Genomic DNA, 27,486 nt, shown 5'->3' on the forward strand with positions numbered 1-27,486 from the left:
GACCCACATGGGTGGGCTGGTGGCCATTTTTGAAGCTCACCGAAAATCCAGTCCTAGGAATACAAGGGATCCTAAAAATAAGTTCAGGGATGAAATTGTGTATTTATTGCAAGTAAGAATATGCTAATGGAGAAAATAATGGGTCTCAAGATAGACAAATCTCGAGGACCTAAAGGTTTACACCCTGGGGTATTAAAAGAAACAGGAGAGGAAATAGCAGATGCATTCATCATTATTTTTCAAAGTTCCCTCGATTCAGGAATCGTTCATTTGTACTGGAAAATTGCAAATGTCACTCCTATTACTTAAGGAAGAGAGGGAGAAACCAGGAAACTATAGACTTGTCAGTTTTGCATCAGTTTTGTGGAAGTTACTGGAGTCTATCATCGGGGACAGAGTGACTGACAACTTGAACAAGTATGAACTGATCAAAAAGAATCACCATGGATTTATGAAGGGTAGGTCATGTCTAATCTAGTTGAATGTTCTGAAAAGGACAAAAATATGGTGGACAAGAGTGTGCTTATGAATTTTGTTTATATGGACTTCCATTATGCATTTAAAAAGGTTCCTTATAAGAGATTAGCAAAAATAGAAACAAACAGAATTGGATGGTCATCTTGTGACATGAGTTGGTAATTGATTGGGAGGTAAGAGAAGGGGAATAGGGATAAAGAGGAAGTACACTGATTGGTGGGATTCGACAAGTGGTGTTTCCCAGGGAACGGTATAGGAGCCTCAGCTTTTCATCATATATATTAATGTTTTGGATGAAGGAATAGAGAGTTTGCAGATGATACTGTAAGTTCTAAGGCACAGTAAGTTCTGTACATGGCATGTAGGAAATTACAAAGGGATATTGATGGATTAAGTGAGTGGACAAAACTGTGGCAGAGAGAGAGTTCAATGTGGCTAAGTGTGAGGTCATCCACTTTGAATCCAAGAATGATACTGAGGGTTTAAAGTATTAAATTGAGGACAGGCTCCATAAATTTGATGTATATTCCTTTGAGTACAGATTGAGGTTTGACTTAAATTGAGGTCTTTAAAATTATAAAGGGATTTGATAGGGCAGAGACAGAGAGGCTATTTCCTTTGATGGGGGAAACCAGTACAAGGGGAGGCAATCTTAAAATTAGACCTAGGTCATTCTGTAGTGAAATCAGGAAGTACTTTTCCCACATAAAGAAAGGGTAGTGTAAATCTGGAATTCTCATTCCAAAAGGCTGTGGATCCTGGATTAATTGAATTGTTTCTTTAGATTTTTATTAGGTAAAGGGTATCAAGGGATGTGGATCAATAGTGGGTAAATGGAGTTGAGGTACAGATCAGGCATGATCTAATAAAATGGTGAATCAGGTGCAAGGGACTGAATGACCTATTCGTGTTGCTATGGCTTCAATATTAACCACCCTCTATGGGTGGGAGAGGGATCGGGGGATTAAAAATGTTAAAAAAACTGTGTACGCGACCCCAACCCACTGCACGCCTTTTGATCGTGGTTCAACTTCATTTAAAAGAATTGACCCAATTTGCACTGCATTGGAGGCAGTTTTATTCTGTGGACATGTCTATTGGAACCAGATTGAGACTATCAAAGGATATTTTGCAAAGGACACAGAACCAGCATAAAGAGAGAACCTTCCTCAACACATTAAGTTTTTAAAAAATTATTCTCTGGAGCAGATCTTGTGATGAGTATAGTAAATAACTAACCTTGCCAAGTCATTGAGGTCTAGGCGGCCATCTTTGTTTTTATCAAAAAATTTCATCTGAAATAAAGCAGTGGTGAGTTTTAGTAAGTGACCACCCCCATAAGATAGAGTTTCACATGTAAACAGTGAATACTGTTACATTGCTTTAATACCTCTCCAAAACAAGGTAAAATGATCAAAAAAGAGCATTAGGATTACAGAAAGAATCCAAATTTGGAAAATCCTAAAAGCACGAAATAACTGGTTATGTAAATCAGCCTACTTGGTAAAACAGATTAATTTGATTCATATTATTGTAAGAACTACTAGTGTTTGCTTTTTTTCCCTCAATATTTTATTGGTGACCTGCACTATCCGGTGTGCTGAATTAGTTGCTCGCAGTTGGGGCAGTCATGGGGGCTTCAGAGCTCCTGGGTTAGGCTGGGAAAAACTATGCTCCTGCTCTTTATCCAGTGGCCTCTACTAGTATGCCTCTGAGGTGAGGACACATTGAGCTTGATATAGTGCCACACAGGTGTGAACAGCCTGTCAGCACTCACTATTCAGGCTGACACATGGAAGATGGCCACTATACTGAGGCACTTGGAAGGTCGCTGGCACCATTGATGTTCCAGACATGATTTTGGGCCTCCCATAGTATTTTGAAAACATCAGTAGGTGATCTCATAATCATCATCCCTGGAATATATGTTTTTCATAATTTATTAATTTGTAAATACTCTATTGGAGATGGGGGAACAAAGGACTCATTATCATTGATGCATTTCTTTTCACACAGCAATAGCAGTCTGATGGAAAATGTTCCTATTGCAAATGGAACTAATACAGCTTCCTGCAGTAGACTGCCAGGCCTGGAAGGAGCATTTGGGTGAGAAGAATGGATGTAAAAGGGCAGGTGTTGCATCTCCTCTGCTTGCATGGCAGGTGAGGTGGGAAGGGGAGGGGTGTTGGTGGTGATTGAGGAGTGGACAGAGGGAACAGTCCTTTCAGAATGCTGAAAGGGGAGTGGAAAATGTGTTTGGTGGTGCATCATGCTGGGGCGGGGGTCACACAAATGGCAGAGGATTACCTGTTGAATATGGAAGCTGGTGGGGTGGAAGGTGAGGATGAGGGGAACTCTATCCTGGTTCTGGAAGGGAGGGGAAGGGGTGAACAGAAGTTCGGGAAATAGAACAGACGTGACCAAGGGACCTGTCAACAGTGGTGGCGGGAATCCTCAATTGAGGAAAAGGGGAGCGATATCAGAACGTATCAGTTTGGAAGGTGGCATTAAGACATACATGATAAAGACGGATAAATAAGGAGAATGGAATAGAGTACTTTCAGGAAGTAGGGTGTGAGGAACTGCAGTCAAGGTAGTTGGGAGTCAGTGGGCTTAATGGAGGATATCAGTCAATAGCTCATCCCCAGGAATGGAGACAGAGAGGTCGAGGAAAGGATGAGTCGGAGATGGACCAGTGAAGGTGAGGGAAGAATAGAAATTGGAAGCAAAGTTGATGAAATTTTCCAGTTTGGGCAAGAGCAGGAAAAGGCACTAATACAATCATCAATGTACTAGCAAAAGGTGAGAGCGGGGACTGCAGTAGATTGGAACAAAGAATATTCCACATATCCCATGAAAAGGCATAGCTAGGACCAATATGAGTTCCCATAGCAACACCTTTTATTTGGAGGAAGTGAGTGGGGTTAAAGGAGAAATTGTTCAATGTGAGAACAAATTCAGCCAGGCTGAAGGAGGAGGGTGATTGTGGATGGGGGCTATTTGGGCCTCTGTTTAAGGTTTTAAATTATGCTCAGATTTAACTCTCTAAAATGAATCCCATCATATACTTCTTGCAAACACTTTGATAGAAGTATCAACAACAATAACCATGATTAAAGTTATTATTAAAACTATTTTGTAAATGGCCAAATGTGACTGATTTATCTACCTTGGAAGTTACTATGCAGTGTGTTACTAGTACTTGGCCAACAATTAATGCTTGATGCCAATGTGAGCTGTACATCACACAAAATATATTGGCTCCATTAATAGCTCAATTGATTAATTCACTGCCCAGTGTAGATTCGAGCTTGCAGACCAAGGAGGCCCAGGGTCAATTCCATAGTGTGTGCTGAGTTAGTTGACCCCAGCCAGGGTAGCAATTGCGGTGCGACAACTGGCCTCAGTAAGAAGGGGACAGAAAGAAAATTCTGTTTACCACAAATCTATGATTTCTTGTGCACTCAGTCTGTCATTATTATTAAATCATCACTGGAGGTTCAGAGCTCAAACTAGTGACATCCCCAAAGTGGAACCTGCTTGACTTTCCTCTCTGTTGGAGCACAGGGCAACATACGAGGGATTAAAAATTGGACAGAGTTAGGGACTAATTTTTAACTTAAGCAAGGCAGGAAACTGATGGTAGCCAGTCCCCTTTAAACCCTGCCTGATCTTCCTTTCCATTGGATTCAATGATAAGGAAAACTGGGGAGTCTGTATAACGTGCAGCAATCTGCTAACTACATTGACTGTCCACACCAAAAATAAAAATTTATCATATAGTATTTAAAACTGGCGTAAAACACTTTGAAGAAACAGAAACCATGGATTTATTTTTAGTTGGCACCATGCCCCAACTTCTCATTTCAGGCAGACAACTGTTTCATTAACATAGCTAACATTCATTACCAGCTGAAGTGCAAATCGATGGGAATGATCTTCAAATCCATCCCTACATAGCTACTACATGAAAATAAACAATGTCCAAACCAGTTAGAACTACATCAAATAGAACAGTCAAGACATCCAGGAAATTGGCTGCAGATAAAATGTCTGGGTTGAGACAACTATGGAATAAGTGGGTTGTGAATTGTATTGCTCACATTTAAGCAAACACAGATTTAGAAAACAAATGGCTTTATGTGGAATAGGTGGAGGTTGTAACAAGTTTCAAAGATGCTCACCATAGTGTCAGTGTACTCATCCAGCTTGTCATCTGAAATAATTTTCTTGTGTTGAAGGAACAGGTCTCTCAGGAAGTTCTGTTTATCATAACAGGGACCAAAGATGTTAATTGTCTAACTCCCGGTTAACATAGCTCTTTATTCTCTAAAATATTGGCTTTCAATAACCAACAGAGCAAAAAGTTGCAATTTCCACACTAGCAGATGCTAAATTTTGTTTCAATTCCTACTACCTGTAGGTGTTGTCAGGTAACATGACTTAAAGCCGGTGCATCCTCTGTCTCATCAATATGTCTGTCAAATTGTCAGTGCATTGTTGCTGAATTAGCTAATTATGCCAGATTTAATTAAGTCTTGTTTATCATAACAAGGGTCAAAAAAGATTTAATTCAGCTATTTAATAACTAACGAATCAAATATAGTCAATCCCATTTTAGGTTATTATCCCTGTGTAAACTGTTGGATTAAATCGCCATGTGCTCGAAGATCTGAGCAAGAGCTTAATTGGGGAGGACTGTTCAAAAGGAAATCAAAAATAAGATTAACTGGTTCATAATTTAACAAATATTTTCAAAGCCCATAGAAACCAGAGATTATTCTGCTTATTCTACTCTTCTAGTTTGTTAAAATAGGGCTGTGTTGATTTAACCATAAACGCTACGCATTGACTCATAAATCTTCCTGCCTGACCTGTAAACTCTACACAATGACCATAAACCCTATGCAATGACCATGAGATATATGCACTGACCATAAACCCCACACATTGACCATAAGCCTAAAGCACTGACTATAACCCTATGCATTAAACATAAATGCTAGGGCTAGGCATTGATCATAAACATTACACACTAACTTGTAATACTTCCACACTGACCATAAACCATACATGCTGACCACAAACCCTAAGCAATGATCATAAATCCTATGCACTGACCATGAGCCCTATGCACAGACCATAAACCCAATGCATTAACTGATGTTGGAGTCCTAGAGGATGGATATATACAAATGGCAGGATTCAACTCTATTAGATTTATAACTTTCCAACAGTTTGTCCTATTAAAAAATGAATAGCCACAGAATTATAGGAATTTGGGGAGTGGAATTGCAACTCAAATAATTTTAAAATCAAATATTTGGAAGTATAACCATGTTGAAAGTAATTAATTTTAAACTCTAAAGTCAAACAAGAATGAGTTAGTTTTCTATTTTTTAAATGAAGAAAGAACGAATGAAAGACAGACAGAAGGGGCGGCACAGTGGCGCAGTGGTTAGCCTCACAGCTCCAGCGACCCAGGTTCAATTCTGGGTACTGCCTGTGTGGAGTTTGCAAGTTCTCCCTGTGTCTGCGTGGGTTTTCTCCGGGTGCTCTGGTTTCCTCCCACAAGCCAAAAGACTTGCAGGTTGGTAGGTAAATTGGCCATTATAAATTGCCCCTAGTATAGGTAGGTGGTAGGGAAATATAGCAACAGGTGGGGATGTGGTCGGAATATGGGATTAGTGTAGGATTAGTATAAATGGGTGGTTGATGGTCGGCACAGACTCGGTGGGCCGAAGGGCCTGTTTCAGTGCTGTATCTCTAAACTAAACTAAAATAAATGAATATGTTTGTATCAATAACCATTAACAGATTAGTTGTTCACTACTTTGAGAGAAAGCTGTAGGGAAGCGGGGAAAAGAACCAGAAATATATTACAATAATATAAAAGCAAAATACTGCGGAGTGATTCCAGCATTTCTTGTTTTTGTTTCAGAAATATATTACTCTCATCTGTTTCTTAATGCAGGCACAAAAGCTGAATTAAAAATATAAATATTTGCCTTTATAGAGTCCCTTTCATGACGTCAGGACATCCCAAAGCACTTTACAACCAATGAAGTAATTCTGAAGTGCAGTCACTGTTGTAATGTAGGAAACATAGTAGCTAATTTATACAAAGCAGAATCTCATAAAAAGCAGTGTACTAATAGCTAGATAATCTTTTTAAGTGATGTTGGTTGAGGGATAAATATTGGCCAGCATACCTGGGAAAATAGCCCAGCTCAACTTTGAAATGAAATAGGGCCACATGATGCACTTGAGAGGACAGATGGAGCCTTGGTTTAATGTCTCATCTGAAAGACAGCACCTGCAACAATGAAGTGCTCCCTCAATACTGCACTGAAGTATCAGCCTACATTTAATGCTCAAGTCTCTGGAGGGGGTCTTGAACCCACAACCTTCTCACTGAGAGAGCAGAGTATTACTACTGAGCCACAGCTGACACTAGGGTGGACAATTCTCATCCTTTCCATTGTGTGGATTGCAAATTATCTAATGAGGGCAGAGAGGAAAGATGTGGGTAGCAACCAGAGACAAAAACTTTTTATTTGTTATATGAAATATGACACTGGAAAACAGCAACAGATCTAAAGACTGGGACTGGTGGGGGACCTTATAACATTGTTGGCTTTGAGGGGGAAGAATTTCACATATATTATGACTAGCATTTGAATAAGCCTTGTGTTTTCTCTTGACATGTGACTTACTCGGAGTTCAGTGGCTGAAATGTATCCACTGCTGTCTGCGTCATATTTACGCCAGATCTGAAAAAGGACAATAGAGGAATTAAGTGTGTTGGAAATGCCAGCACTAACCAGATTTCTAATCCTACTAGCTAGCAGGCCCCATTCATCATCAATAAAACACTGGCTTCCAGTCACATAGCGATTATATCTTAACTGGTGCCCGAACTGTCAATCTGACGATGGACTGTCACTGTAATCATCAATGGCTTCAAGACTACTTAGTAAGTTTGACTGAAATCCAAATGTTTCTCCAAGTGCATATGGCCAACTCCTAATCACATGAAATAATTTTTGCACTAAAATTTAGTTATTTGAGTCAAGCAAAATAATTAGATCAAAGTGGGACTTCAGGGTTAAAACAATTTGAAATTTGAATTAAACAACTTTGTATTAAGATTAGACTGGCCGTTATTCAAAATAATTTCAGTTGGTTTGGATCATTTGTAATAAGGCAGAAATCAGAATCTGGGTTTAGTGACTTGGCTTTGCTCTTATAGGTTTCTCCAATATAGCTTTAAGCACCATAACACACTTCATGCTCTTCCTGGTAGGATAGTAATAAAAAGACTTGCCTTTATAAAGCGCCGTTCATGACCTCAGGACATCTTAAAGCCAATTAAGTATTTTTGATGTGAGGTTACTGTTGCCGTGTAGAAAACATGGGAGACATTTTGTGCACAGTAAGTTCCCAGAAAAAGCAATGTGACAATAAGCAAGTGATGCTGCTCGAGGGGATAAATATTGGCTAGGACACCGGGGAGAACTCCCCTGCTGTTCTTTAAATAGGGCCATGGGATTTTTAAAAATTCATTCACAGGATGTGGAAGTCACTGGCAAAGCCAGCATTTATTTCCCATCCCCAATAGTTGAGAAGATGGTGGTGAGCCACCTGCTTGAACTGCTGCAATTCATGTGCTGAAGGAATTTCAGGATTTTGACCTAGCGATGATGAAGGAACGGAGATATATTTCTAAGTCAGCATGGTGTGTAGCCTGGAGGGGAACTTGCAGGTGGTGATGGTCCCATGTGCCTGCTGCCCTTGTTCTTCTAGGTGGTACAGGTTGTGTGTTTAGAAGGTGTTGCCAAAGAAGCTTTAGCAAGTTGCTGTAGTGCATCCACGGTACATCAATAATGGAAGGAATGAATATTTACAGGAGTGGATGGGGTGCCAATCAAGCAGGCTTCTTTGTCCTGGATAGTGTTGAGCTGCTCGAGTGTCGTTGGAGCTGCACTCATCCTGGCAAGTGGAGGTTATTCCATCACACTCCTGACTTGGGACTTACAGATGGTGCACAGGCTTGGGGGAGTCAGGAGGTGAGTCACTCACCACAGAATTCCCAGCCTCTGATCTGCTCTTGTAGTCACAGTATTCTGGTGGCTGGTCCAGTTAAGTTTCTGGATAATGGTGATGCCCAGGATGTTGATGTTGGGGTCTCAATGATGGTAATGCTGTTGATTGTCAAGAGGAGATGGTTAGATTCTCTTTTTTTGGAGATAGTCATTACCTGGCACATGTGTGATACTTACCACTTATCAGCCCAAGCCTGAACATTGTACAGGTCTTGCTGCATGCAGGCTTTATGACCTGTGTAGTTGTGAATGGTACTGAACACTGTGCAATCATCAAAGAACATCCCCACTTCTAACCTTATGATGGAGGGAAGGCTATTGATAAAGCAGCTGAAGATGATTGGGCCCAGAATACTGACCTGAGAAACTCTTGCAGTGATTATTGGCCTTCCTCCAACAACCACAAGCATATTCCTTTGAACTAGGTAAGCCTCTAGCCAGAGGAGAGTTTTCCCCCCGATTTTCATTAACTTCAATTTTGCTAGGGCTCTTTGATGCCACACTCGGTTAAATGTTGCCTTGATGTTAAGGACAGTCACCGTTGGAATTCAGCTGCTTTGTCTAAGGATGTAATGAGCTGAGTGGAACCCAAAGCGTGCACTGGCAAGCGGGTTATTGGTGAGCAAGTCCCACTTGATAGCACTGCCAACAACACCTTCCATCACTTTTCTGATGATTGAGAGTAGATTTATGGGGCAGTAGTTGGATGGATTGGATTTGTCCTATTTTTGTGGACAGGAGGTATCTGGGCAATTTTCCACTTTGTTGAGTAGATGCCAGTGTTGCAGCTGTACTGGAAAAGCCTCCTAGAGGCGCATCTAGCTCTGGAGCACAAGACTTCAGCACTATACCCAAGATGTTGTCCAGGCCCATGGCCTTTGCTGTATCCAGTTGGTTCAGCCATCTCTTGATGTCACATGGAGTGAATTGAGTTGTCTGACGACTGGCTTCTGTGATAGTGGGGAGGAGGCCAAGATTGATTCCGCACTTCTGGCTGAAGATGGTTGTAAATGCTTCAGCCTTGTACTTTGCACTCATGTGCTGGGGCTCCGCCATCATTATGCATTGGGATGTTCATGGAGCCTTGTTCTCCTGTTAATTATTTAATTGTCCAGCGCCATTCACGACTGAATGTGGCAGAACTGCAGAGCTTTGATCCAATCTATTGGTTATGGGATTGCTTAGCTCTGTCTATAGCATGTGGCTTCTGCTGTCTAGCATTCATGTAGTCCTGTCTACTGTCATCAACTCCTTATAACTCCCAAAATACTGTGGGGCAAAATTGAAACTCCCCAGGACGACTTCTTTCTTGTCTGACAACTCAATTAAACTAAAACATTTTTCTTCTATGTGTTCAAAATGTTTACTTTTCTTATCAATCCTTAATCACTTATCCAAATTGTGTCCCTCTTTATTGCAGTCTGGGCTGCCAATCTCAGGCATTGAAGTTATGTTCTCATTTGAAAACATTCATCAATCTTCTTGTCAATGCTTATAACCATATAAAATTAAGCGGCTGATTTTACGACCTTGTACTGCCAGCTAGGAGCTTCAGCCATACATGGTTGATTAATTTGTGGGACCTGTGCTCAAACTTCCCAACTGGTAATATGCACTCAGAAAAATCAGTCCTGCACAGTCCAACTCGCACAGCATAAGGTGGCTCCAAGTGGCAGGAAGGCCCCCATACTTATCTGATTGTAGAGCCGGGAGGAGCAGGAGTGTTTCTCACAAGCCACAGTAAAATATCGCAGAGTCGCTACCCACCAGCCACCGATTCCTTCCAACCTGACAACCAATCGACCCCACCCCCTAGCCAACACTACCTCCCTCCAGCCAACGATTGCCCACCCCTAATCGCCCTTCCATCCTCACTTGCCTCATTTCACAGCAGCCCACCTTCGGTCCAGATCTATTGGTAGCTGTGAAAGGCTACTTAAAAAAGGCCCAATATCAGGCAGGGATGGTACTCTGTGCCTGAATTTCTAGGCCATGGCCTAGGCCATGACTCCCCCACATGGTGGGTGATATACTGACCTTGGGAAAGTTCCAGAGGAGAGCTACAAGAATGACTTCTAGTTGAAAGAATCAGCTCTTAAAGCTTGGGCCCCAAGCGTGCTTAAAGGAAATTAGTCCCTGCTCCAATGTAATAAATAAGTGAAGAGCCTTGCAGCAAATGATAACTGAAAACTTGAATACATTATGCATAAGAGATCTGTCCCATTGCTTTATTATGAGATATATATAGATCAGCCTCCACGTCTGGGCCCAGAGGCTGGTTACCTACCCGCATGAATTCCACACTATTGTCCAATGGAGTCTCACGTCGGAATAGCAGAAGAAAGTTCTCATCTTCTGGCAGGATCATGTTTGCCAACTGCAAAATTAGAAGACTGAATGTCAGACTATAAGTACTTACAAATATTTTCATAAACGGAGTAATTGAGGAATTTGATTCTGTGGTGCAGCTAGAGGATCAGTTTTATACGACTTAACACCAGAGCCATTGGTAAACAATGACTGACTGCAGGAAAACAGCTCTTAAAAAATATTTTTGAATTCAGCACGGGTACAATGGGCTAATTGGCCTCCTTCTGTGTTGCACAATTCTGATTGGTATTAAGCATGTGATCTCAGAGCATAAGGTGGCCCAAAATCATCCAAAACGCTTTTCCAATTTTTACATGTGCTCTATCGTACAACTTCTGGCTTTTAGGCTGGTCCTGATCACAAATATCTCCATCAATTAAACACCTTGACAATAGAGAATTATGAAGGTGGTATCACTGAACTGTGCATTTGTGATATAATCTGACAATAATAAAGACAATTCCAGAGAATTCACAAACAGTACTGCGTGAATGCCAAAATGAATCCTCTCTCTTAGGGGCATTTTACACTATGTCTGTAGCGTTGGTGAAAACTAATTTAGTGCAGTTATAGCATAACTGCAGCCTGACTCCAAAGTTAGCTTGTGACATGATGCTACAGTGAAGTGGAGTGGGACTCACTGTATTTAAAGTGAGGATGTAATTCACATACAACTTATTCACCTGCTCCTGTAACAGAGAAACAAGATGAAGAATCTGAACAGAGTTGGATGGAAATTTCACTTTGCATTCAGATTAAAGCCCTATGATGAAATCTTCTATGGGTGACTAAATTGCATTTGACCCATAATCACAATGTTCTCCACTCAGTTTTTGTTTTCTGCTACTTCTCTGTGCTAAGAAATTATATTTAAGATCCATCTTTGCCTTTGAAAAAAATCCATAATAATGATCTTTAAAACTAATGCTGAATCCAAAATCCCACAAGTTGCCAATATAAAATGGAATAATGGTGGGATCGAAGGTTACACATGCTGCGAGAGGTTAGGTTGGGGGCGGGGGGGTGGGGGGGAGAAGAGATCTCCTAAACTTCAAAATTTTGCTTAACCGGTGCATGACCTATAAGAACGTATGTTCAGTGGAAAACGAACTTAAAAAGGAAGTGCGTTCAATGAATTGTCTCTTAATCCTAAACTATCAGAAGACTGCTGAAAAGGGTGGTGGTTCTGCCTTGCCACCCAAAAGCTACACTTAAAGTGTAGGCTAGAGAATCGAGCCTACAGTGTTCTGGTCCTAACTCTCACTCATGCTGCCTCTGAGCTTGGCTTCTCGCTGGGAGTATGGAATCAATGAACTTAATCTAATGAGAGCTCCCTGTAGTTTAAAACTCTTCATACTGTAAGTCCTATTAATTACCAACGTCTCTTGTTTTTCTTAAATGTATTTGACAAATTGAGATGAGTGCCTCCAACAGCAAACCAAGTTTAATTCTATTAAGTGGTAATTCAACACCTTCTCCCTTCTCCATATCTTGTCATTGCTTGAACACGTCCTGTCTTATGGTTCTGGCCTGTTGCAGATCAGAGATAGCAAGTAGCAAGGCACAAGCATTATTTCAGTATGGAGGATGTTTACTCTGGAATAGAGAATAAAAAGTATACCCTACTAATTTGCCACACCATCTTAAATTATAAGATATTTCTGAATTTTTCCTCAGATGCCCCTGGTTATTGTGTTTTACAGTTAGAGACAGTCATGGAGCAGAGATTTATTGTAGAACTCCCAAAGTTGTGACATGGGGTGGCGCAAGTCCCGCACATCGGGTGGAATCTTCTCCTCTAAAAATTTTCAGGCATTGAGACTGTTTCTGGGTCCCAGTCCCCCAAGGGTCAGAGGTGCGCTGACAGGGGGAGTCTTATGGGAGGCAGCCAAATAAGTGGCCACCTCAGGGTTCACTATCCATTTGAGGACAGCAGGAGGCTCTTGAGGCAGAAGCGCAGGATATTGTGGCCCACTCTAATGGAGGCCAGCACCCCCGCTCCCCCCCCACCATGAGACCAGTGGAAGCACTGCAGAGGGCCAGACTGATGGATTACAGGGAGGCACAGCACCACCATTAGCATCTGCAGAGCACCTGGAAAGGTGAATGAATATGGCCAGTGGAGACATGTGTCTCCACTATTTCAGAGCTCAACGGCAAGGCTGCAATATTGGCAGACAGCAGCTTTGCCAATTGCTGCCGCTGAGCTCCCCCACAGCCTGAACATTAATAATGGTTCGAATTTACACTGTGAGACCGCCTCCTCTCACCTGCTGGGGTGTCGACACAGCGGGGGGCCCGTCCACCAGTTGCAAGATTCCAGCTTCATTCAAAAATAGGGGCTAATTGCCTTTTTAAGTGCAGCCACTGCCGTAGGGAGCCTGTCTCCAGGAAAATCTCCTGGAGCTGAGAACACATCAGGGAGCTCAGCCAATGTGTGGCGTTCCAATTTTCCACACCCTCCCCCCCCTCCAAAGCCGCTTCCGCAGGGTTGGTACAGTTCTGCCTGTCATGCTCATTCCTAGGTTGTCTCTCAGCAGCAATTTCAGACCATACAAAATGATAATAAGGCACAAGAGAATTTGAAAACAAGAAGATCATTAGATCCCATTATAGGCAATTTCCTTTTATATTCAATCATAATTAATGCTACTTTAATGTAATGTGACCCTTTATGCTGTGAAGGCATAACATGAAACATCTGCTATCTGTTGAACCTAAGCACAGTGGTACCTGAAGAGTCAGATGGATTTTAAAGATTCTGACTTAAAATGACATTGTCACCCCAATGCACTGTGCAAATCCCATTCATGGCCCTAATTTGCATTTTGAAAGAGTCGAGAGAAGAAATAACAGACGCACCACTATACATAATTAATTCATTGGAAAATTTGTAGTGCTGGAGAAATGATGGATAGCTAATGTTATATTTAAGAAGGGAGATAGAACATGTTCAGGGAACTACAGACCAGTCAGGTGAACACTGGTGATAGGAGAAACATGGAGGCAGGAGCTCATTGCTACAAAGGGAGGCCATCGGGAGAGGCAGTATCAATCGTCAAGCAGGCTGGAGAAAGGAGGGCATTGGGAATCACCTGAGGACTGGGGACAAAGATGCCAGCACCGTGGGCAGCCATGCTGGGGACAAAAGGCAAGTGCCACTTCGTCAGAGGTGACAAGTGGGTGAAGGGTGGGGATCGCTGACAATGAAGGCTTAGTGGGAGGCAACCTACCATGGGTCTCGGTCATCCGGGTATGAGGACCCCGTTGAGGAGGTGGTACAGCAGAGTGGGAGGGAGGTGTAGGTACCGGCAGCATCACAGCAGCAACCTGTGAGCCCACAGGAAGGTCAGCATTAGCCTCTAGACAGTGGAGAGGGGCGCAGAAAGAAAAGCCAGCAGCCTCCTCTACTAAGAAGCTACCCTTCAGAGAAGGTCAACCAGTCGAGGCATGACTACCTACAGATGCCTGAAAGGCAGTGCCAATGAAGACTCCGCCTCTCCAGGGAGGCTGTCACTGAGCTATGCGCTGTGGTGCAGGATGAGCTGAGCCCCAGGAGACTTGGTGAAAAGCCAATGCCAGAGGTGCTGAAGGTCACCGTGGCACTGAACTTCTACATCTCTGGATTATTCCAAGGATCCACTGGGGACATATATGGGATCTTACAGTCAGCGGCCCATCGGTGCATCAAGAAGGTCACCAATGTCCTTTTCAGGAGGGCTGGTGACTATGTGCACTTCCACACAGATCTCAACAGTCAAACTGACAGGTCCATCGGGTTCACAATGATCACTGGATTCCCTATGGTGCAAAGTGTCCATCAAAGCTCCAGCAGCCTTCATCAACAGAAAGGGCTTCCACTCTCTCAATGTACAACTTGTCTGTGACCACCATAAATGGATCCTGCTGGTCTTTGCACGCTTCCCAGGAAGTTATCACGATGCCTACATTCTTTAAATGCCCTGGCGAGGATCTCACATATCGGGGTGGTCTGCTGTGCACTGCACAACCTGGCGCTACAAAGGGGAGAGGCGTTGAACAATAGGATATCAAGGAGTGCGATGCCTCCTTAGACAATGAGGATGCAGAGGAGGTGGCTGGCCAAGCATTGCTAGATGAAGGTCTCCAGGGACAACAGGCAGGATGCCATTAGATACATGCATTCACGTTTCCTTTGATCCTTACTACCCGTTGTAACTCAACCAACAAAGCCTTACCTTTATGCAGCCCAGCTGTCACCTTCCTTCCTTTAGCAAGACTTCACCCAGTACCCAGGTGCACAGCGCTCTGCTGGCAAGGCTCAAGACTTGACCCCTAGTAGCATGATCCCTCGCCTTGGACCCGTTGACAGAGGCAGGGTTAAAATTAAGCCCCAAAGGCCATAAATAAGAGAAAGGCAATCTTGTGAGACAGAACCTTATCTTTATTATCCCTGACAACAAACACTACCCTTTCTATTTACATTAGACATTCACCCGTGAATCCTCGGTGTTGCTAGGTGCTCTTTAATCTTTTGCATGTACTCCTATGTGGTGCGCTTCCTGTACTCTCAGCTGAAGTGGAGGCAGGTGGCTGACCTTGCTGCCCCTTGGCTAGGGATGACCTAGGTAGTTATCCTTTGGCTGCTTGAGGCCTGGAGAGCCCAGGCATGCTGAAGGCCTCCTGCACAGAAGCAGGAACAGTTGTCAGGGATGGAGGAGGATCTGGCGTCACTGGCAGAGGGGCTGAGGAACTGCTGCTCACACCGAGCACCCTGAGAGGGGACCCCCGCTGCGGGAGGCAGCCACTCTTCCCCCCTTGTAAGGCAGACTTGTGCCTCCCTGCTAACCTCAGAGGGTAGAGGACCTGGTGGTAACTCTAGGTGCCCCGTTCCCCTCTTGTCTTGCCACTGCTGCCTTGAGCTCAGATCTGCATGAACCTCCTGATGACACAGAAAACTCTGCTGGATGTGGGTCTCCAAGAGAGCCGTCAATCTCTCAATGGAGGACGCCACTCATGCACCAGTAAGACAGTGCAACACTCAAGGCTTGGACGAACTCCTCCATCATCGCCCTTGGGCATGCGTTGACCCTGGCATCTCTGACAGATGTTGCTTGACCTCTCGCTGCAGCTACAGCATTTCCTGTAATGCTGGCAACACCAGAGACACGTCATGAGCCTGGGGCTCAGCATGGGCCTGGCTTCCCACAGTTCTCTGACTTTCAGTGGTCTGGCCTATCACAGATGTCAGTGCGTCCGTGTTGTGCTCACCAGGTTGTGTGACCGAATCTAACCATGAGCGCATACCTGCTGGTGTGAGAATATATGCGCTGGTGGAGGGTGTGGGAGTATGAGGTGGCTGTGCACCCTCTGAGGCTCCATCCTCCCCCTCAGAGGTCCCACAGTCTCTGCGGCTCTTTGTTCTCTCATACAGGTCACGCAGAAAATCAACAGAAACATTGAAGGTTCAAGGGGCCTCCCCTCCTGACATAGCAAATACCTCTATGTTGGAGATCCCTGTAGGCACTGCTTGCCTCATGAACAGCATGGCTCCATCTTTGCAGATGTACCCTTGTGCCCCATGGCGACCTTATTCACTGTCTTGCAAAGGTGCCTGTCTCCCATCCACAATGCAACGTCTGTCCTGCGACCATGCCAGCTCCATGGCCGCCTCCTCCATTGGGCTCAGGATATGGAGATGTGGCAGTCCATTGCCAGTCTTGGCTCGCTCTCTGTAATTGTGTGCTACCTTCGCCTACAGACACAAAGATGAATGCTGTTGGTTTCCAAGTGGGGACGAGCCCAAGACATGGACTCAATGGGCCGAATGGCCTCGTTCTGTGCCGTAACAAACTGACTATGACATATGTTGGTTGCAGTTCAGTGTTTATTAATGGGGGCACACAGATGCCTCTTGCAAGCGGTCCCTTTCCAGGGTATTTGAGAGAGTATTCAATAACAAATGGGCACCTTTCAATGCCATTTAGCCATGCCTCAAGCGTGCCTTTATGCCTTGACCCTTTGCCCATGACTGGATGGGGCACTGCCTCTCCAGCCAATACACAGTCCTGCTTTGACACATGCAATGCCCAAGTCATCAAGGGTTTATGAGGTACTCACTTTCGCAGCCCGGATGAGGTCATTGACCCCACGGCTGCTGACCTCCTCTGCTATCTCTTCCGGGCTTGTTTAATCAGGCGAATGGCTCGCCTCCTCCTGTTCCTTGGGAAGAGGACCTCCCACCTTTCTCTGATAGCCTGGAGCAGAGCCTGGAGGGGAGGCATCCCTAAACCATGGGACCACTCGGGGTCCTCCTTCTGCCATTGCTGTGATGCCTCTCTCCTCTGAAGAAATACTTGAAGTTACCAATCATATATTGAATGCAGGGATGGCAGTCCTTAAAATATGGCACCAGCTGATGCCACCATCGCTGCCTCCACCCCCACCATCGTCCACTTCATGGATGGCTCCCGTGCCTCATCACTCTTAATTGGCTGGCTGCTGTTTGATTGTGTGTGGCTGGCTGCTGGTGGCCCAAATAGAAGCCGCACCCACTTCTGGCCCCGTCATTGGGACCTGCGGCTTCCAATCAAACCCCAGCCCACAATTTCCAAATTTGCAGGCGGCACCAAAATGTGGGGTATGGTCAATTCTGAGGAGGACTGCAACAAATTACAAGATATTAATAAACTTGCAGAATGGGCACATAATTGGCAAATGTATTTCAACACAGATAAATGTGAGGTATTACATTTTGGAAGGAAAAATAAGGAGATCACATATTACTTAGAAAATAATCTAAATGGGGTAGAGGAACAAAGGGATTTGAGAGTACAAGTATACAAATTACTAAAAGTAATGATGCAGGTTAATAAGGCCATGCAAAGTGCAAACCAATCACTAGGGTCTATTTTAGAGGGATAGAGAAGTAGTAGAGAAGTAATGCTAAAGGTATCAAATCTTGGTTAGACCACACTTGGGGCTAGATTTTGTTCTCAGCCTGACGTTGGGTTTCGTGGTGGGAGTGGGTGGGCTGGAGAATGGGAGTGGCAGCAGCCGCCATAGAGCCCACTGCCAGCATTGCCAGGCCTGATCTTCTCAGTGGCGACAAGGCTCTGTGGTGGCACCTCCACCACTCTGCAATGGGACTCTACTTTAAATATTTAAAATACCTCTCTGCAAAAATTTAAATGTCATTTGCTGCGATCTTACCTTCAGTTCCCAAACTTGAGCTTGTCGTGTGCCACTCACGCACCTGCCCTGTCCTGTCCATGAGAAGCTGGCACCACCACGGTGGGGAGGGTGGGGGGGGGGGGGGGGGGGGGGGTAGGAAAGGGGTCAACTTGGCATTATGTTGAACTGTTTGCAGGGCTGGCAGCCTTTTAAATATGGCGCCACCACCTGCTTCTGTATCAGGTGATGCCATGAATGGCGTCGCCAATGCCACCCCTGCCATATGATTGGGGGGGTGGGGAGGTGGCTGCCGTCAGTATGTTAAGTGGCTGCCCGCCGCAGTATCGAGGCTGCAAGGGTCCCGTGCGGGGCGGCCATCACTTTCTGCACCCGCCACCGCTCGCAGCGGCAGGACAACTAAATTCGACCCTTGAAGTACTCTGTACTGTTCTGGTGGCCAGATTATAAAAAGAATATAGACACTGGAGAAGTTGCAAACAAGATTTAGAAGATTGGTACCAGAGATGTGAGATTATACCTATCAGGAAAGGATGAACAGGCTGGGGATCTCTTCTCTTGAAAAGAAAAGAAAAAGCTGAAGGGTGTCCTAATAGAGAGTCTTTAAAACTATGGAAGGTTTTTATAGCATTGTCTCAGAGAGAATATGTTTCCCCTTGTAGAGAAGAGCAAAAGTAGAGGTCATCAACATTATATTTCTTTTCTTTTTCTTTTGGGCCTCCTTATCTCGAGAGACAATGGATACGCGCCTGGAGGTGGTCAGTGGTTTGTGAAGCAGCGCCTGGAGTGGCTATAAAGGCCAATTCTAGAGTGACAGGCTCTTCCACAGGTGCTGCAGAGAAATTTGTTTGTCGGGGCTGTTGCACAGTTGGCTCTCCCCTTGCGTCTTTTTTCCTGCCAACTACTAAGTCTCTTCGACTCGCCACATTTTAGCCCTGTCTTTATGGCTGCCCGCCAGCTCTGGCGAACGCTGGCAACTGACTCCCACGACTTGTGATCAATGTCACAGGATTTCATGTCGCGTTTGCAGACGTCTTTAAAGCGGAGACATGGACGGCCGATGGGTCTGATACCAGTGGCGAGCTCGCTGTACAATGTGTCTTTGGGGATCCTGCCATCTTCCATGCGGCTCACATGGCCAAGCCATCTCAAGCGCCGCTGACTCAGTAGTGTGTACAAGCTGGGGATGTTGGCTGCCTCGAGGACTTCTGTGTTGGAGATACGGTCCTGCCACCTGATGCCAAGTATTCTCCGGAGGCAGCAAAGATGGAATGAATTGAGACGTCGCTCTTGGCTGACATACGTTTCCAGGCTTCGCTGCCATAGAGCAAGGTACTGAGGACACAGGCCTGATACACTCGGACTTTTGTGTTCCGTGTCAGCATTATATAGTCACCAAGAAATGGGGTATTCGGAAGAAACGTGTTTACCCAGAGAGTGGCAAGAATGTGGAGCTCACTAACACAGGGAGTAGTTGAGACAAATAGCATAGATGCATTTAAGGGGAATCCAGATAAGCAGATGAGAGAATAGGGAGTTGAGAGTTATGCTTATACCGTTAAATGAGGAAGTGTTGGAGGAGGCTCAAGTGGATCATAAACACTGGCATGGACTAGTGGGGCCTAATGGCTTGTATCAGTGCTGTATATTCTATGCAATTCTTCCCATAATTTTCCACAAAGGTCGGGCAATTCCTTACAGAACCATTGGTGAAGGCTTACCTGCCTTCTCAGTCAGGGACAATGTACAGTGCTCGGAGACACAAGAATAGTGACAGTATTTTATTCTAAATTTCTGTTGCTACGATTCACATAATCTTTTATTTGTGAAACAGATAGATACCATCTCAAAGCCGCCCTGGTCTGCAGTTTCATTTCATCCAATGTCTCATCCAACACTAATAAAAAACTATGTTTCTTCCTTTCAGTGTGAAGGATCACAAACTTCAACCATTCAAGGATATCAATGCCCTCCAGATCGTTCTTCTCCTTCACTTCCTTTTGACCCCATTCATTCTTCCAATCTCACCCCTTGCCAGGTTTTCATGATACCCTCCAACCTTTCCCTCTCTGACTCTCAAGAATCTGTCCTTAGCAAAGGCCTCAGCTACATCCCTTTATGCCCCTTCCTTTGATCTCAGCACAATGCTGAACTCTTCTTCCATCACCTTCACCTCCACGCCCACTTTCTCCATCTTTTCATTGAGAAATGTTGGTATGCAATGGTCCTCTTAATTTCTCTGTTCCCCTCTGTCACTCTAACCTATCTCCCTCTGAACTTGCTGCACTCCATTCTCTTCGGTCCAACCCCAACATTGTTATTAAACCTGTTGACAAGGGTGGTGCTGTTATTGTCATTGTCTGGCAATCCAACTTCTACCTTGCAGAGGCCGAATGCCAACTCTCCAACACTTCCTCCTACCTCCTCATGGACCATGACCGCAACCCCCCCCCCCCCCACCCCCACCCCAATGAATATCAAGCTATCGTTTCCAGGACTGTCACTGACCTCATCTCCTCTAGGAACATAGGAAGATAGGAACAGGAGTAGACCATTCAGCCCCTCGAGACTGTCCCGCCATTCAATGAGATCATGGCTCGCGGCCTAACTCCATATACCTGCCTTTGGCCCATATCCCTTAATATCTTTGCTTAACAAAAATCTATCTCAGATTTAAAATTAACAACTGTTCTCACTTCAACTGCTGTTTGTGGCAGAGAGTTCCAAACCTCTACCACTCTTTGCGTGAAGAAGTGCTTCCTAGCATCCCTCCTGAATGGTCTGATCCTAATTTTTAAACTATACCCCCTAGTTTTACAATCTCTAACCAGTGGAAATAGTTTATCTTTATCTAGCCTGTCTTTTCCTGTTAATATCTTGAAGACTTCGATCAGATCACCCCTTAACCTTCTAAATTCTAGTGAAAATAGGCCTATTTTGTGTAATCTCTCCTCGTAACCTAACCCCTGTAGTCCAGGTATCTTTCTTGTAAACCTACGTTGCACTCCCTCCAAGGCCAATATATCCTTCCTAAGGTGTGATGCCCAGAACTGCTCACAGTACTCCAAGTAGGGTCTAACCAGGGTTTTGTACAGCTGCAGCATAACCTCTGTGTCTTTATACTCCAATCCTCTTGATATAAAGGCTAGCATTCCATTAGCCTTTTTGATTATTTTCTGCACTTGCTCGTGGCATTTTAAAGATCTATGCACCTGAACCCCCAAGTCTCTCTGGACATCCACTGTACTTAACCTCTTCCCATTTAGAAAGTACCCTGCTCTATCCTTTTTTGGTCCAAAATGGATAATCTCACACTTGCCCACATTGAAATCCATCTGCCACAGTTTTGCCCACTCACCTAGTCTGTCAATATCTCTTTGCAATCTAGACTGTCTACAATGCCGCCTAACTTTGTATCATCAGCAAATTTGGATATATGACTTACTATGCCATCATCCATGTCGTTAATGAAGAATGTGAATAATTGAGGCCCTGCGGGACACCACTAGTCACATCCTGCCAATCAGAGTACTTACCCATTATCCCCACTCTCTGTCGCCTACCACTCAACCAACTTCCTAACCATGTCAATAATTTGCCCTCAACTCCATGGGCTTCTACCTTAGTTAACAGTCTTTTATATGGGACTTTATCAAATGTCTTCTGGAAGTCCATATAAATAACATCCATAGACATTCCCCTGTCCACTACCTTAGTCACCTCTTCAAAAATTCAATGAGATTTGTCAGGCATGACCTTCCTGTCATGAATCCAGGCTGGCTGTTCCTGATTAAATGAAATTTTTCTAGGTGTTCAGTCACCCTATCCTTGATTATAGACTCCAGCAACTTGACGACCACAGATGTCAGGCTAACTGGTCTGTAATTTCCTTGGTTCCCCCTTTCACCCTTCTTAAAAAGTGGAGTGACATGTGCAACTTTCCAATCCAGAGGGACCATTTCTGAATCTAGGGAACTCTGAAAGAATATAGATAGGGCATCTACAATGTGCTCCCCTACTTCCCATAACACCTCGGATGGAAACTGTCAGGTCCTGGGGATTTCTCACACTTTAGATCCATTAATTTCTCTGTTACTGACGTTTTACTTAATTGTATTAAGTCCCTGTCCCCTATCGGCTATTAATTTTATCGGGACTTCCGGCAAGTCATTCTCCTTTTCAACTGTAAATACTGAGGCAAAGCAATTGTTCAACATGTCTGCCATTTCCCCATTATCAATGGCAATATCTCCATTTTCAGGTTTTAGTGGGCCTACATTGCACTTGACCACCCGCTTTCCCTTTATGTAACTATAAAATTTCTTCTTATTAATTTAGATGTTCCTTGCAAGTTTCCTTTCATAATCTCTTTTAGTAGTTCTTATAAGCTGCTTTGTGACCCTTTGCTGGTCTTTGTATCGATCGCATTCGGCCGTATCTGTGCTGCGTTTTGCATTTCTGTAAGCCCTTTCTTTTTGTTTTATGCTATCCCTAATCTCTTTAGTTGTCCATGGCTATTTTTTCTGTGAAGTGGAGCTTTTTCCTCTCAGGGGTATATATCTCCTCTGGAGATCTTTGCTCCATGGCCTCCAACCTCAGTCCCCCAACCCTGAACACCACACTTCTATCTCCTTCCCAAGATCCACAAATAGGATTGCCATGGTGGACCTATCGTTTCAACCTGTCCCTACCCCATTGAACTGATTTCTTCCTATCTAGACTACTTTTTTCTACCCTTGTCCAGTCTCTTCCCACCTACATCAACGACTCTTTCTATGCCCTCTGTCACTTTAACAGTTTCCAGTTTCTGGGCCCTGACCATCTCCTCTTCATCATGGACATCCAATCTCTCTACAGCTCCATCCCCCACCAGGACAGTCTGAGAGCTCTCTGCTTCTTCCTTGAACAAAGGTCCAACCAGTCCTCATCCACCACCACCCTCCACCAACTGCCTGAACTTGTTCTCACATTGACCAACTTCTCCTTTAACTCCATTCACTTCTTCCAACTAAAAGATGTTGCTACGGATATCTGCATGGGTCCTAGCTATGCCTTCTTTTTGTGTGGTATGTGGAACATTCCTTGTTCCAGTCCTACTCAGGCCCCCTCACTCAACTCTTTCTCTCGTACATTGATGACTGTATCGGTGCCGTTTCCTGCTCTTGCCCTGAATGGGAAAACTTCATAAACTTTGTTTTCAATTTCCACCCTACTCTCACCTTCACAATATTCACTATAAGCCTACAGACTCCCACAGCTACCTCGACTACACTTACTCACACCTCACTTCCTATTAGGACTCCAATCCATTCTTCCAGTTTCTCCAGGCTGGATTTTATAGAGGCCTCGACGTCAGGATTGTGGTGGGGGGGCAGGGGGGGGTCGGCATGAAGATTGCCCTGGATGAGGCCCACCATGGACCTTGATGCCGGCAGGGCCTGGTCCAATTTCCACGGAGGTGAAGAGGCCTCATGGCACCCCCCACCCACCCCGCTTGGCAATGGGACTGTAATTTAAATATTTAAATTAATCTACATACCTGACTTAATTGCAAGCCTGCCTCCAGTCCCGTTGCGATCTTCGTGCCGATGGCCGGCACTCCTGCGCCTTCCGATCCCTGTCTGGGGATTTGAGATGCCACACTGGTTGGGAGGGGGGGGAACAGATCAGTTTTTCTGTGGGGATGGGGGGTGGGGGTGGGGAGAGCAGCGATAAAGTCTTCTCATTGGTAGAGGGGATTGTGGGAAGGGGTAAAGTTTATAGTTGATGCATTTTGATGGGGGGAAGGGCATTTGAAAAAGTAAAGTGTTTTGGGCTGGAGAGATTTAATATTATAGTTATTTGGAGGGAGAGGTTCAAAAATACCCATTTTTATTTATTTTTTTAAAAAATGTTTCCTGATTTCTTCAAAAATCCTGGAAGGGCGCAAGGTCCTTTAAAAATGCCGTCAGGGCCTGCGCACAGGCAGCTGACGCCATTGCCAGATGGACCGCCTCCTACATGTGTTCGGCGGAAGGGGGGGGGGGGGGGGGGCGGGGGTGATCTGCCCCAGCGATTTAAATGAGCCACCACACTTGGAATCGCGATGGTTCTTTGGCGTGCAGGCCGACATTTGTTTCGTCTGCCGCTGCTTTCGGCGGTGGGCCTTTCGAATTCAGCCCTCTGTCTCTGTCGCATCTGTTCTGAAGATGCAACCTTCCATACCAATGCTTCTGATTTGTTTTCCTTTCTCTTCAACTGAGGATTCACCCCCACACTGGTTGACAGGGCTCTCAACCATGACCGTTACATTTCCCGCACTTCTGATCTCACAGATTCCCCTCCCTTCTAGAACCATAATCGGTTTCCCCATGTCCTCACCTTCCATCCACCAGCCTCCATATTCAATGGATCATCCTCCACCATTTCGGCCATCTCCACTGTGCCGCCACCACCAAACACACCTTCTCCTCCCCTCCCCTTTCCACATTTCAAAGAGATCATTCCCTCCACGACATCTTGGTCTACTCCTCAATATCCCCCCCCACCCCTTCCCACAGCACCTTTCCATGCAAGCGCAGGAGGTGCAACAGCTGCTTCTTTACCTTCTCCCTCTTCACTGTGCAAGACCCCAAAAACTCCTTCCAGGTGAAGCAGTGATTTACACGTACTTCTTTCAATTTATTATACTGTATTCTCAGCTCATATTACAGTCTGTTCTACAATGGGGAGTCCAAACACAGATTGGGTGACTATTCTGCAGAACACCTCAGCTCAGTTTCAAGCATGACTCCCGAGCTATTTTTAATTCTCCACTTTGTTCTCACACTGACATCTCTGGAACACTGCAAAAGGCCGATGACAATCAAGCTCAGTGAAAGCTCGAGGAACAGCACCACATCTTTTGATTAGGCACTTTACAGCCTTCTGACCTCAACAATTTCAGACTGTAAGCTCTGCCCCTATTTTGATTCCTTTTTCTTAGCAGGTTTTGGTTTTACTCTCTTGTTTTTTTCTTTTTTCTTTTGCTTTCAGACAGCAGCTGCTCGTCACTCTGCCATTCACATCTCCTTTAGACATACCTTTTGTTTTTTCACCTGCCCCATTACCACTCCCTTTGGCCTCGCCCCGCTAACCCTTTTGTCATTTAATCTCTTCTGCCTTCCACCCTATCACAAACCTTCTCTTTTTGTCCTTCCCCACTACTCCCCTTCACGTGCTTGAAAACTGATTACATTTTTAACTTTTCCCAGTTCTGATAAAAGGTCATCGACCTGAAACGTTAATTCTGATTCTCCGCCCACAGATGCAGCCTGACCTGCTGAGTATTTCCAATATTTTCTGTTTTTATTTCAGTTTTCCAGCATCTGTAGTATTTTGTTTTCGTACATTGTTTGTGCTGCATGCACAGATATAGATGTAGAATACTGAAGGGCTACATGTAGAAATGGATGAGAGAGTGATTACCAAGACTAGCCTTAGAGACAGATTTAAAAGGTGGGCAGGGGAGGGGAGAAATGATATTGTTAACATGTGTCCTTACATATATAACAGGGGGCACAATAAAGTTGTTTTAAGTATCAGGACTGGACTGCTTAATTAAATAAATGTTGGGAATACATTTCTTCCTGGAATTAAATATTTAGCCTCATTTCAATTCTTAGTTTCTATCGCATGGTAGCCCTGCCAGCCCCTTAATGAGAAAAGACACAAATTCAATGATCTATTGTACTGAGTTTTCTCGCTCACTACTTGAGGAGATATTAAAACATGTTGAGCCTCCCTTCTTGCCTTGCACTTATGCAGAATGAAGGGAATATAAGAAGCTGAACTACCAGTAGGTCAATTGAAAATTTCAAAAAACACGTTTGATAGATTTTTGTTCGGCAATGGCATTAAGGAATCTGGAACCAAGGCAGATAAATGGGGTTAAGATACAGATCAGTCATGATCTAACTGAATGGTGGAATAGGTTCAAGGGGCTGAATGGCCGATGCCTGTTTCTATGTTCCTGTTACCATGCTCTATTAAAAGAGCTTTTTCTTATGAGAATGCTCTCTTAGGAGGTTAATTTTTTTTCAGCTGAATACTGATTAAGCTGATAAGACTACACTCTGTTTAAAAAGGTATCTTCCTCACCAATTCCAATTTAACAACATCTGTTCTTTATGTTTCCAGTCTGTTGACTTCTGTAATTCTTGAATTTGACAATCCTGCACCTAATGGAAGTTAAGCAGCTGCAATCAAGGGCATAATATTTAGGAGCTCTCCAAATGGTTTCATATAAATTTGCTAAATTGATGAGATTCACACACTCGAGGCAAATTCCTGAACCACCCAAGGTAAATGATTGCATTATTAATTCAGCTCCCTCGGTCTGTCAGGTAATTTCTCCTAGTCACATTCTTTAGGTCATAAACACTCACAATTTAAACCCTTTAAGAAACATACTCAAATGGTAAAGCAAAACCAAACAACATGGAAATTGTTCAGAATTGTTTACATGATTTGATTTCCCAAAATGGCTGGTAAGAGTGAGATTCCTGCTTGTGGAACATAAGAACAGGAGTAGGTTATTTAGTCTCTCAAGCCTGTTCCACCTTTCAATTAGATCTGATTCTGAACTCCATTTACCTGCCTTGAATTCATATCCCATAATACTCTTACCCAACAAAACTCTATCAAGCTCAGTTTTGAAATTTTCAATTGACCTAGCTTCAACAGTTTTTTTGGGGGGTGGTGTGGGGGGTAAGTACTTCCTGACATCACCCCTATATAGCCTAGCTCTGGTTTTAAGGTTATGCCCTGTTGTGCTGACTCCACGACCAGATGAAATAGTTTCTCACTATCTACCCTATCAACTCCTTTAATCATCTTAAACACCTAAACTGGATCACCCCATAATCCTCTATACTCAAGGGAACACAAGCCTAGTGTATGCAAGCGGTCTTCATAATTTAGCTGCACAACTAACTTGCACAGTACAGACACAGAGCCAGAGCTAGTAACACTTGATTACCTCCTGGATTTGCAGCCTTCCATCGGCAGTGACGTCGTACGCTGACATAAATCTTTCTTTCATTTTCTGGACCTTTCCTGCACTCAGGTCGTCCTGTGAAAGTCAAGTAGGATAGACACATGGTTGTTAGAATTCAATCAATATCCAAGCCCAATCACGCATGATTTGCTAAATGGCTGCTAATTCGATTAAGGTTCTGTAGACATTGCTACAACTGCTATGACCCTTTGCGCCATGCACTTCAGTGCCAGTGTATTGAGTGTGTCTAATTCTTCAGATAACTATTTATGGAAACACATTTAACATCAGCTCCCTTCACACTGATACATTGTGACATGTTCCAAATACATGTTCCAAACAATTCTA

General features: G+C 44.2%; 1 protein-coding gene across 1 annotated transcript in view; it reads right to left on the reverse strand.

Moving 5' to 3' along the window:
* scgn (secretagogin, EF-hand calcium binding protein) overlaps window positions 1-27,486 on the reverse strand; it is an 82,214-nt gene that overhangs the window by 31,033 nt on the left and 23,695 nt on the right. Inside the window, exons 3-7 of the mRNA XM_068050250.1 lie at window positions 27,121-27,213; window positions 10,870-10,959; window positions 7,194-7,250; window positions 4,662-4,739; window positions 1,717-1,772 (exon numbers count right to left, since the gene is read on the reverse strand). Coding sequence (XP_067906351.1) covers window positions 1,717-1,772; window positions 4,662-4,739; window positions 7,194-7,250; window positions 10,870-10,959; window positions 27,121-27,213 — 374 coding nt within the window. The remainder of the gene's footprint in view (window positions 1-1,716; window positions 1,773-4,661; window positions 4,740-7,193; window positions 7,251-10,869; window positions 10,960-27,120; window positions 27,214-27,486) is intronic.

This window comes from Heterodontus francisci, chromosome 2, assembly GCF_036365525.1.
Source record: "Heterodontus francisci isolate sHetFra1 chromosome 2, sHetFra1.hap1, whole genome shotgun sequence".
Taxonomy (NCBI): domain Eukaryota; kingdom Metazoa; phylum Chordata; class Chondrichthyes; order Heterodontiformes; family Heterodontidae; genus Heterodontus; species Heterodontus francisci.